This window comes from Belonocnema kinseyi, chromosome 2 (assembly GCF_010883055.1).
Source record: "Belonocnema kinseyi isolate 2016_QV_RU_SX_M_011 chromosome 2, B_treatae_v1, whole genome shotgun sequence".
Taxonomy (NCBI): Eukaryota; Metazoa; Arthropoda; class Insecta; order Hymenoptera; family Cynipidae; genus Belonocnema; species Belonocnema kinseyi.
Window position 1 is genome coordinate 106,828,494 of NC_046658.1, and position 12,342 is coordinate 106,840,835.

General features: G+C 24.2%; 1 protein-coding gene across 1 annotated transcript in view; it reads right to left on the bottom strand.

Annotated features, from left to right (window-relative positions):
- LOC117183104 (nuclear pore complex protein Nup93-like) overlaps positions 1–12,342 on the bottom strand; it is a 31,742-nt gene that overhangs the window by 6,766 nt on the left and 12,634 nt on the right. Inside the window, exons 4-5 of the mRNA XM_033376275.1 lie at positions 9,146–9,470; positions 3,763–4,119 (exon numbers count right to left, since the gene is read on the bottom strand). Coding sequence (XP_033232166.1) covers positions 3,763–4,119; positions 9,146–9,470 — 682 coding nt within the window. The remainder of the gene's footprint in view (positions 1–3,762; positions 4,120–9,145; positions 9,471–12,342) is intronic.

Consider the following 12,342-nt stretch of genomic DNA (forward strand, 5'->3'; position numbering starts at 1 on the left):
TTTAAAAGATTTAAAAATGAATTTCAATGTTTATTTAAAATTTTACTAATTAGTCTATCAATTATTATATAATTATATTATTATATAATTTTCCCTATTCGCCACGTTTTCTAGTTTTCCACTCAAATGCGAACTGAATTAGTAGAAACCAATTAGAAAGCTGAACTATTTTCGGTTGAAAGTCCATTATAATTTCCATTAAAAATTATATATTTTTAAAGGCGCAATTTTAAAACAGATTAATTTTCAAGGGCCCTGAATCTAAAGCTTTTTTCCTTCAAAAGTTAAAATTCGAAAATATTTCTTTCCATTTAGAACTTCAGTCGAATCAAATCTTTAAAAAAAAATTTTCTGGCAATCGCAGGGGTTTTCCAAGTATTTCTAGATTTTTCAAGGTATAATTTTTCTAGAAAAATCGTACTTGTAGCTTAAAACTCTTTTGTTGAAAATTTGCCTTTTTGGTTAAAAAATTAATCTTCTTTGGTTGAGGATTCAACTATTTTGTACAAAAATCATCTATTTGGTTAAAAATTAACTTTTTATTGGAGACTCATATATTCGGATTAAAAATTCTAATGCTCTGTTGAAAATTCATCCTTTTGAGTAAAAAATATATCTCTTTCGGTAGAAATTTCATTTTTCTTTTTGTACAAAATTCGACTTTTCGGCTTAAAAATTCAAATCTTTTGTTGAAAAGTAATTTTTTTTAGTCTAAAAATGTATTTCTTTTAGCAGAAACTTGATCCTTTTTGGTAAAAATGCAACTGCTTGGCTGTAAATTAATTATTTTATTGTAAATGAATTTTTTTCTAGAATATATTTACCTTTTTGGCTTACAAATATCCAAGAGTTTGTCAGAACATCCAACTTTTTAGTTGAAAATCATTTTTTTTTTGTGCCAATTTAATTTTTGTGTAAAAAGGCTTAACTTTTTGGCTTGAAAATTTCAGAACTTTTTATTTCAAACTTGATCGTAAGACCGAAGAAAAAATTGAACTAATGTTCATATTTAAGTTGACTATTTGGATCGATGGGAGAAAGAAATTTTGCTTCTTAATGAGAAGTTTGTTTTAATTTTGATTAAAAAATAATTAACCAATAAAGAAAGAATACACAAATAATTGGAGAAAAAAATGCCGAAAATATATATTATTATCAAATTATACAATTTTCCAAATTTCAAATAACGACAAAATTTTTAATTCTCGAAATTTTGAAACTGCTGAGCATAGTTAATTGATTATTAATTTATGAGCTATTGATAGAATTAAAAATAAGGCAAAAAATTTAAATATTCATTAATTAGTAAGTTATTAATTATTTTCGGCAGTTTTAAATTTCAGCAGTAGAAATATTTATGGGAATTTAACAATTTATTTATTTTATGATGCCGCAATTTTTTTTCTTGCTAATTTATGATTTTCTTATGCGTTTTTTCGTTATTTTGTGTTAGTCCCGGATATTCAAACACTTTTAAATATACTGATGAAGAACTATTTTTTTTTATATTGCGGTTTTACGATATAATGCTACTATATGATAAATATAATTATTATATCTATAGATGGCAAACAACAAATATGATAAGTCCAAAATATTGTTTTATTTTACAATGAAATAACGAACTCTTAAATGTGACATTTTTGTAATTTTGTAATTTTTGATAAATCCCAGTGGAAATTGAATTCTGAGAATTGAGAACAAGAAAATAAGTATTATCACTTTGAGTTTAAATTTGTGTAAACATAATTTCCATTATATAGAATTTTTCAAAATATTATGAAGAATTCGAGTCATTTTAAAAGATGTTTAGAAGTTGGGAAGGAAGCAATAAATATTTGATCAATTTTCGAAAATGTTTCTGAGATTTCAAATATTTCTAATCTATTTAAAACGTTTTAAATTCTTGCAATATTTTTAGCTGAAACGAATTTTTCTAAAAATTTTCAAATATCCCTCAAACATCACAAATTCTCTTGAAAACTTTCGAAATTATTTCTTGTTTCTTGAATTTACCCGATTTTTGTTCATTTTTATTTTGGAATCTTACCAAATTGAAACATTTTGCTTTAAAATATTCTAATATATTTGTAGAAATTTTAAGAAATCGTTTGTTATGTTTAAAAAAACTTTTTCAATTTTCTCTTAAAAGTTCATTTTTTAAAATAAAAAATTATTTGAAATTTTCACACGAATATAAGAAAAATTCTTTTTAAAAAAAATCTTTTCAGACCTTCTAAACCTTCTAATTTCTAAAAATTATTCAAATTTTTCCTGCATTTTTTATTTATTCTGCTAAATTAAGAAAAATTTCCTTAAACTCTTTCAGATTCTTCTTTGACTATTTTTTAAATCTTCTAAAATCTTTTTAAATATTCTCTTCAAATAAATTTTTCGAAATAAAAAATTATTTAAATTTTTCCTAGGTACTTGAAAAAATCTTTATAAGTTTTAATTATTTTTGAATCGTTTAAAAAGTATTGAATATCTCTTAAACTTACTCAAAATTTTTTTCAGAAATTATGTAATATGGCAAAATTGCATCATTTTACCTTAAAATCTTTCAGACTTTTTAAAAATCTTAGGAAATAATTCAAAATGCTTTGTGATTTTTTTCTCTCGATTTTTTCTTGAAATTCCTTACAAAACAACCATTGAAAAATTTCCCATGAATTTTAAGAACTTTTTTTCACATCCTCACCAAATTCAGTTTACCTACAAAATTTGTAAATCTTGAAAAATAAAAAATAAATGGTCTCAAAGTCTTCCATATTCTTTTAACCCACATTTTAAAATCTTTAAAACTTATCATTATTCTTTTAAAATAAAACCGAAACTATTTCTCCTTAGATCTTTCATAATTATTAAAAAGCTTCTAAAAGTTTTATTGGGGGTCTTCGTGTGTTCCTGAATTCACTTTTATAACCCAATTTTAACACCTGAGCGATAAACATCGGCCTAATTAATGGAAAAGATTCGATTTGTAACGGCATGGCCATTTTCAACTCTCGGTTTCAGGAGGCTGGTTTTGTGTTAAAAATTAAAATCTTTAGTAGAGAATTCGTCTTTTTGGCTTAAAATTCTAACAGTTTGGTAGAAAATTTCACTATTTAGTGAAAAATTTGACTATTTGGTTTGAAATTAATTTGTTTTAGTTGAGGGCTCGACTGTTTCATTGAAAGTTAATCAAACATTTTCGTATAAAATTCCATTCTTTGTTGAAAATTCGTCTTTTTCGGTACAAAATTGATCTTGTGTTTCAAATAGTTAACTTATGTTTTAATGTAGAAAGTTTTTTAAAACAATTGTAGGATATTCATAATAGATTATTTATCGCCATCAAATAAATAATACTACAAGCATAATTAAGTCCATGAATTTACATAAAAATTAAAACAAAAATTTATTCTAACCATTAACTTAAAATTCAATGCACATTTAATTTATTAATACTATTAATAAAATATATCATCCCAAAATTAGTGAAAATAGTAAAAAGAAGTTTTATTTAAATCAATAGCAAGTCAGTACTTTAAAAGGCATATAAAAATTCCCTGATTAATTATGGCTTTAAAATATTTTAAACTCAATATTTACAAAGTTGTTTAATAATAGTTCTTTTTAATTTCTTATATTTGTAATATTAAGAAATAAAAATCCAGAAACAGGAACGCAGTATCCTTTACTGCTAGTGACTAACAAAAATAAATAAAAATGCTACTATGTCAAAAAGATTTAAAAATTTTTTAAAAAAAGCATTACCTAACACTAAGTTCAGTGGCCGTCTCGTGCAGTCGCGCTCTCAATGATCCAGGTTCTCCCTTTTGACTCACGACTTGTGCCAACAGCATGCACATTAAATTCAAAACTTTCTCGTGATTTCCAGCCAGATCGTACATCGATACTGCGTCTTCCAAAAGCCCTTTCCTGTACAAGGTCTCAGCAGCAATATTTATAATATCGTCTGTATTGACCTGGAATTGATCTAAAACCCCTGGCAGTCGCCGATCTTTGTCGATCCTTCCAATTAATAAGGATCGATTTGTGGCGGTTGCGTCTACCACCATTTCCGCAGTTGATGCCGCAAACATGTTCCTTTCGTAGGGATCTTTCATGCTCCTGAAATAATAATAACATCAATTCTAATTAAAAAAAAAAAACGGACTATGAAAGAGTGACGACAAAGTTCGCCTATTTTCTGAACCTTCCTAGCGATCTGGTGAGAAAATATAAAAATGTTACAGGTTTCAAATTACTCGTCATTAAAAATCAAAATCAGCATCGCTTTTCGTTTCTTCAAAAATTGAAGTTTAAAATAAATTGCATCATTGACCTTAAAAATGGTCATTTTCCTACTTAAATTTTGGCTTTAAAACAAAAATTTTGTCAATTTAAAAAATTTTTTTAATTAAAAAAAAAATAATTTTATTAACAAATTCCAAAAATGCATTAGAAATTTGTTTTCGAATTTATATGCAAAACGCCCGGAAATTTGTTCGAATCCGCAAAAAAATAAACCCATTTTTTTTTTTTTTTTGAAAAAAAAATAATATTTGGAGGTGGCGCAAGCCCCATAAAGTTTAAAACGTATTTCTCCTAAGAGAAAAAGACGTTTTTGTAAATTTTATTCAGAATTCTCAATATTAGGTGAATCGAGTTCAAAATTAATCATTTCTCTTCACAATTAGTCACAGAATGCGAATAAAATATTACTTTTCAAATATCATCCCCATAAGTCTGTTTTATAGGGTCCCAAAAAACCCCCATAAATGAAAAAATGGGTTTTTCGAGTTTTTGGCGCTAATTATGATTTTTTTGCGGTTTTTTTAACGCAGATTGTTTCAAATACATGGAATACTACTTTATACTGATAATAAGACGTTTATTTAAATTGTTTAAACAATTTATTATTGTTTATCACTTTTCAATTGAGTGAAGTGATAATTAATTCAACTTAACAAAATAATTGTTTAAACAATTTATTATTATTGCTAATAATATTCTATTTGCTTAATGATTGAAAGTTGCGTTTTTTTTCTGAAAATTTTAACTTTTTACCCACTTTTCACTTGAAGTCAGTTAATATTTAATTTAATTTAACAAAAATTATTGTTTAAACAAATTATTATTGTTTATGGCTATCTTCTCTTAGATTAGTGCTGAAAAGTTGCGGTTTTTTCTAAACTCTTAATCTTTTTGTCCACTTTTCACTTAGTGAGGTAATAATTAATGCGAGTTAACAAACATGCTTATTTAAACAATTTATTATTTTTTATAAACATTTTCTTTTATGTAAGTGCTAGAAAGGTGTGGTTTTTTCTGAAATGTTTCACTTTGCTTTACCTTTTCAGCTGTGAACAAATAATAAATAAACATTAAAGAGAATCATATTATAAACAATCTCTTTCTTTTTCACTTTTAATTATTCCATTCTTTGTTTTTGTCTCTTCTGTACAATAGCTTTTTTGTTTTAATTAATTTTTTTTGAACATTGGGAAAAGAACAAAAATAATTTACTTAAAACAATACAATACTATTTAAAATGATTCTCTCTAATGTTTATTTATTATTTGTTCACAACTACAAAGGTAAAGCAACGTTAAACATTTTTAAAAAACTGCAACTTTTTAGCACTAATCTAAGAAAAGATAGCTATAAACAACAATAATTTATTCAAACAATTATTTTTGTCAAATTAAATTAAATATTAACTCACTTCAAGTGAAAAGTGGGCAAAAAGTGAAAAATTTCAGAACAAACTGCAAGTTTCTATCATTAAGAAAAGAAAGTATTATTAGCAATGATAATAAATTGTTTAAACAATTTTTTTGTTAATATAAATTAATTATTAATTAACTCTAATTGAAAATTGATAAAAAGTTAAAAATTTCAGGAAAAAACCGCAACTTTCTAGCATTATTCTAAGAGAATATTGTTATGAATAATAACAAATTGTTTAATCAATTATTTTTGTTAACTGTAATTGATTATTATCTCGCTCTAACTGAAACGTTGAAAATAAGTTGAAAAATTCAAAAAAAACCTTGACTTTCTAACTCTTTTCTAAGAGAAAGTTGCTAAAAAAAATGGGTTTATTTTTTTGTGGATTCGAACAAATTTCCGGGCTTTTTGCTTAAAAATTCTCAAAAAAAAAATTTTTTTACAACCCTGCTGAGTATACAATCATTTTTCACATCAACCTCTTATCAATGAAGCAAATACGTGATATTACTTTTATAAGGTTTATTTTATAGAAAAAATACAATGAAAAATGATTTTATAATTAGTGGTATTTCCTATTTTTTTATTTTTTGGGTGTCTTCTCAACCCCTAAAGCCAAAAAAATAGGCGAAAAAAACAGCCTATTTTGGCGTCACTCTTTGTTTTTCGCTCTTAAAATTTAAATATCTCATCTTATTGTACGTTTCCATCTTAATGTACGTAATTTTTAGTTTCCAGAAATGTTTTTCTAGTTATTTCTAGTAGAATTAGACAGGATGTCTAAGAACTTCATTTTCAAAGTTCCCTAATTTTTCCTTTATGAATTTTTCATTTTACTTGATCAATAACATTCAAATACCAGCATTTTAGTCGTGTAAGACTTTCAACATCGAATTTTTGATAAAAGGAATAAAAATGTATTTCACATACATAATAAAAATTTTCAAATTTATTAATTTATTTGAAACAAAAAAGTCTTTTATACTATAAAAGATGGCTTTTTAACAAAATATTTGAATTTTCAACAATATCATTAAATTTTTAACATAATAGTTGAAATTTGTAACTTAAACACATAAATTATTTTTAAAAAAAGTTTCATAGTTTATATTTCAATAAAAAAAGATGAAATTTATACCAATAAAATAATTTTTTAATCAAAACGAATTTTCCGCACAAAAATTTAATTAACAAACCAAAATGTGACTTTTCAGAAACAATTTCATTTTTCACGTAACTGATGAATTATTACCCAACAAAAATGAAATTTCAAACCAAGAAAATTATTATTTTTTGTTACCAGAAAAGGAGAATTTTCAACAAATTTCAATAAATTTTCAAGAAACAAGGCTTTTTCACTAATAAGTAGTTAAATTTTCAGCCAATAAATTCAATTTAAAAAATTGATTATGTATAGTTTTAATTTTACCCAAGTAGTTAAATTTTTAATTGAAAAAGATTAATTTTCAACAAAATAGTTGAACTTTTAACCAAGGAGATGAATTTTCAACTATAAATATAAATATTAAAAAAAAAAGATTTGTTAACAAACTGATTCAATCAAATCTTTCAAAGAAAATAGTCTAATACACAAGCAAAGTAAAATCATTTTTAACCAAGAAGTGGCATTTTCATTAAAAAACTGAAAATGCTACTAAAACAGATGAATTTTTATATCAAAAAGATCAATTTTCAAAAAAAATTCTTGAATAATCTGTTAAAAAAGATTTCAGTGCATTTTTTACAACCAAAATATGAAATTTTAAACGAAAAATAAGTTTATACAAAAAAACATTAAATTTTAAATTTTTAAAAATAATTTCTAACCAAAAAGGATGACTTTTTAACAACACTTTTGAATTCACTACAAAATAATTGTATTGAATTTTTATCCAAAAAATATTCCAGTTTACTTTTCAAGATCAATATATGAATCTTGTAACAAAAAATAAGTTTCTATGAAAAAATTGAGTTTTCAATCCAAAAAGACGAATTTTTTTCAACCATAAAGGATGCATTTTAAAAAAATAGTTCAATTCTCTACCAAATAGTTGCCTTTTTAATTTTATCCAAGAAAGATGAAATCTGTACTAAAAAAAGATAATTATTTTTTAAAAACCAAACATTTTTCTTTTTAATTTGAACTTTCATACAGAAAACATTTCAGCTCATTTTTCAAAACCAAAATATAAATTTTAAACAAAAAGTGAATTTTATACGAGCTAGTTAAATTTTCAACAAAACAGCCAAATTTCCAATCAAAAAGTATGACTTTTCAACAAAATTGTTGAATTTTCAAACAAACAGTAGCATTGTTATTCAAGAAAGATGTAATTTCTGCTAAAGCAGGTGAACTTTAATAAAAAATAAAAAATATATTTTTTAAGTTTATGTGTTTATTTGCTTCAAGCTCAAATAATAAAAATTTTACTAAATTACTTAAGAAAATTCAAAAATATTTTTGAACATTTCAGATACTAAAAAAGTATACAAGAAAATTTGTAAAGATTTTTGTTAACCTAATAGGATTTTACAAAATTTTAGAAAAAATTCTCCTTAAAATCTTCCAGAATCTTTTTTGGCAATTTTTGGAATGTTTTGAACTCTTTGTACATATTATTTTGAAATAAACTTGTTAAATAAAAAAAAATTTTTAATATTCTCAGAAATCTTAAGAAAATTGTTGTACTCTCTTGAAACCTTTCTTCTACATTCTTTTTCGAAACTGTAGAAAATCATTTTTAATGTGCTGATATCTTTTTCTATACTTTCTTATAGTTAATTTTTTAAAGATAAAAAATTTATTAGAATTTTGTCTGGAATCTTGAAAAAAGCGTATTTTATTAAAACCTTTAAAATTCCTTGAAACGCTTCAAAAATCAAAATATTGTTCACAGTTTTTTTGAAAATTTCAAATTTTAAATTACTTTGGAATCTTTTCAAAACTTCGAAAACTTTGAAATATCTTTTGAAATAATTCTAATTTTTCAAAAAGCTTCAAAATGAAAAAAAAAATAAAATCAAAGTTTAAATTTTAATAAAGATATTCTAAGTTTTTGTCTATAATTCCATTTGTATCATCTCTTTGAAAATATGAAAAAAATTACAAATGGTAGCGTAGTAGCAAAATGCTAAGAAAATAATTATTTCTCAATATTAAATAAATATTTACAATTAAAACGTTATCATTCACGAATAATGTTTAAAAACCACTTAGAAATAAATATTATGATTTAAAATAAAATGATTTAAAATTAAAATGTTTCCCTTTAGAAATAAATTGTTAGAATTTTGCAACAATGAGTACCGAGATTTTAAAAAATTTCGTTCCACCCATTCTTATTAAATAGAATTAGATATCTACAATTAATATAATTTTAATTACAGAATTTGGTAGACGACAGAAAAATGACTGAAAACTCACCTCAATAAAAAGAGGTAGTGAAGACTTTCCTTGGGATCTGAAGACTCGAATCTCTTAACATAAAGCAGGATCAGTCTCGCGAAATTGAGCCTTTTCGCTGGAGGTTTGTCAGCAAGATCAGTACTTATTAGTGGCGCTAAAACACTTTGACTAACGGCTAACAAATTGTGCTCATGCATAGCTGTCGCCAAATGAACAGCATGAGGCAAATGACGAGCTCCAGCTCCTCTTGCCAAAAACTCAATTGCTGATTCGAACTGTCCAGTGAGAAAGAGCATAGAAAAGTACAAGAAAGGCTGCTCATGTGCGTGATAATAGGATTCCCCTGAAAAATTTGCACTAATAAATGGAAAGTTATCTCAGAAACAGACTTCACAGTCCAAAAAGCTTTCGGAAACTGGGGATATACAGGGTGGCGACTTCAAATTCCCGCTCATTTCCGGGTTTTTCCCGGTCAAGTTTTTCAATTTTTATTAATTTATTTTTTATTTATTTTCAGAATTTTAACATAACAGAGCGAAAAACTGCAAAATAAATCAGTTTTTAAACAAATATATCAATTTTCCACTGAAAAATATCAATTAAAAAAAAAATTAAACATTTACTAGCAAAAATTAATTTGTTTCTACAAAAAAAAACGTATTTTCAAGCAGGTAATTCATTTTTCAACCTAAGTGATGAATATTCAACTAAAAAGATGAATCTCCAAATTGAATAGCTGAATTTTAAACCAAAAATATGATTTTTCAACTAAAATAATGAGTCTTCAACTGAAATAGATGAATTTTCAACAAAGCAAAACAATAATTTTCACTAAAAAAAATCAATTGTTAACCAAAATTTAAATGTTTAAATTTTTAGTTAAAAAAAATATTTTTCAACCAAACAGATGAATTTTCAACTAAAACTATGGAATATTCAATTGGAATAAGTTAAATTTTAAGTTCATAAAATTACTTTCCAGAAAAAACTAACTTTCTACGCAATAGTTAAATTTTCAAACAAAATAATTAATTTTCAACTAAAATTGTAAATATTTAATTGGAATAGTTGAATTTTTTACTGAATAGATGAATTTTCTTCCGAAAAAGATGACTTTTCAACTAAAGAAGATCATTTTTCCACCATAAATTGAATAATTAAATTTTTAGTAAAAAAATTAATGTTTAACCAAAGAGACGAATTTGAACTAAAATTATGGAATATTCAACAACAACAAATAATTTTTAACGAAGAGACTTTCAACTAAGTAATTTTATTTCCAACCTAAAAAATGAACTTTTAACTGACATGATAAAAATTTTAACCGTAAAAAAGAGTTTTTAAACAAGAAGTTTAACTTGCAAAGAAAAATATAATTTTCTACTCCAAAAAATAGATTTATAACCAAATATGTGGATTTTAAGTGAAAAAGTTGAATTTTCAATTAAAAAAGACCATTTTTCATCCAAACTGTTCAATTTTGAACAAGAAAAGATCAATTTTCAACCACAAATGGATGTGTAAATTTTCAGTTGAAGGAATTTTCAAAGGAAAACGTATGAATTTTCAACTAACATTATGAATCTTCAACTAGAATAGTTGAATTTTATTTTGTTTTAAATGAATTTTTAACCATAAAGATCAATTTTCTACAAAAATACGAATTTTTCACCAAAACATATACATTTTCAAGGAAAGTAGAATGGTTAAATTTTCTGTAAAAACTTTAATTCTTAACCAAAAAAAGAAACGGATTTTCATCCAAATAGTTAAGTTTTATACTGCAAAAGTTAAATTTTTAGTTAAAAAAATTGATTTTCAACAAAGTAGTCACATTTTCAATTAAAATCATGAATTTTCGTCAAAAAAAGAATTTAAACTAAAGAAAGATGAATTCGCAACGAACAATTTAACAAAATTTTCTATTATAATTAAGCAATATTTCTTCTTTGAAATACTATTTCTACTCGAAAAATTACTTGAAGTACTGCTCCATGTAAAAAATTTTCTGTACCAAGTAAAATTATATTTCTTCACGGAAATTCCCTTTTTTTTAAATAAAAACGATCATTATTTTCTGAAATTCCTTGTTCCAAGTTAGGATAAATGAAGAATAGTCGAATAAAACGTGGTAAATCCATTTTATGCAAAAATTGACAAAATAATTGTTTCTGTATGTTTGAAATATCATTAATTTGATTATTATCAAACTTAAGTCAGCGAAAACAAATCTCACAGAGAAAAAAATTGCAAAAAATTTTCTTTATAATGGACAATAATAAACATTAAATAATATATTATGATTGAATTAGAGTCAACTGAGGTAATCTGAAAAATCTACGACTGTAGATATCAATTTCCTGAATTGAGAAAAATTATTTAAAAAATTTCCGTTAATTTCACGGTCAAGTCGCTACCCTGAAATAAAGTGATTTTTCATAGTGGAATTTTTAACTAAAAAAGATTAATTTGCAACTAAAAGAAATTAATTTTGAAGGTAATAATTGCATTTTTAATACAAAGAATTAATATTAAACCAAAAAGAGACAAATTTACAACAAAATAATTGAATTTTGAAGAAATATTTTAACCTTTAAATAAAACAGATGAGTTTTAATCCAAATGGTCGAATTAAAAAAAAAAGAATAAAATTTAATCAAAACCACATAAATTTTTAACCAAATAGTTAAATCTTTAAGTTTATTTTCAAGCCGTATTTTATAGAAGTTAGTTTAATTTTCAGCCAACAAATTTTCTACCAATAAAGATGAATTTTTAATCCGAAAGGGTGCAGTTTCTAACCAAACAGGCGAATTTTTAACAAAACGATTGAGTTCTCTACCAAAAAAATGACTTTTCAACAAAATAGTGGAATTTTTAATCAAACAGTTAAATTTTCAGCACACAACAAATTAATTATTAACCAAATAGTTGCATTTTAATTAAAAGATTCAAATTTTAAGAAAAAGAAACGAATATGCAACAAAGCATATGATTTAAAAAAAGTCGAATTTTTAACAAAAGAGTTTAATTTTCAACAAAATAATTTAATTTTGAAGACAATAATGGATTTCTTAAATACGAGGGTAGTTCAATAAGTCCTTAGAATGAATTATAAAAACAATTTTTTTTGGGTACATTTTTTTTTATTTTTCAACATAATCTCCTTGAAGCTCTATACACTTGGTCAATCGCTTTTCAAGTTTTTTTAATCC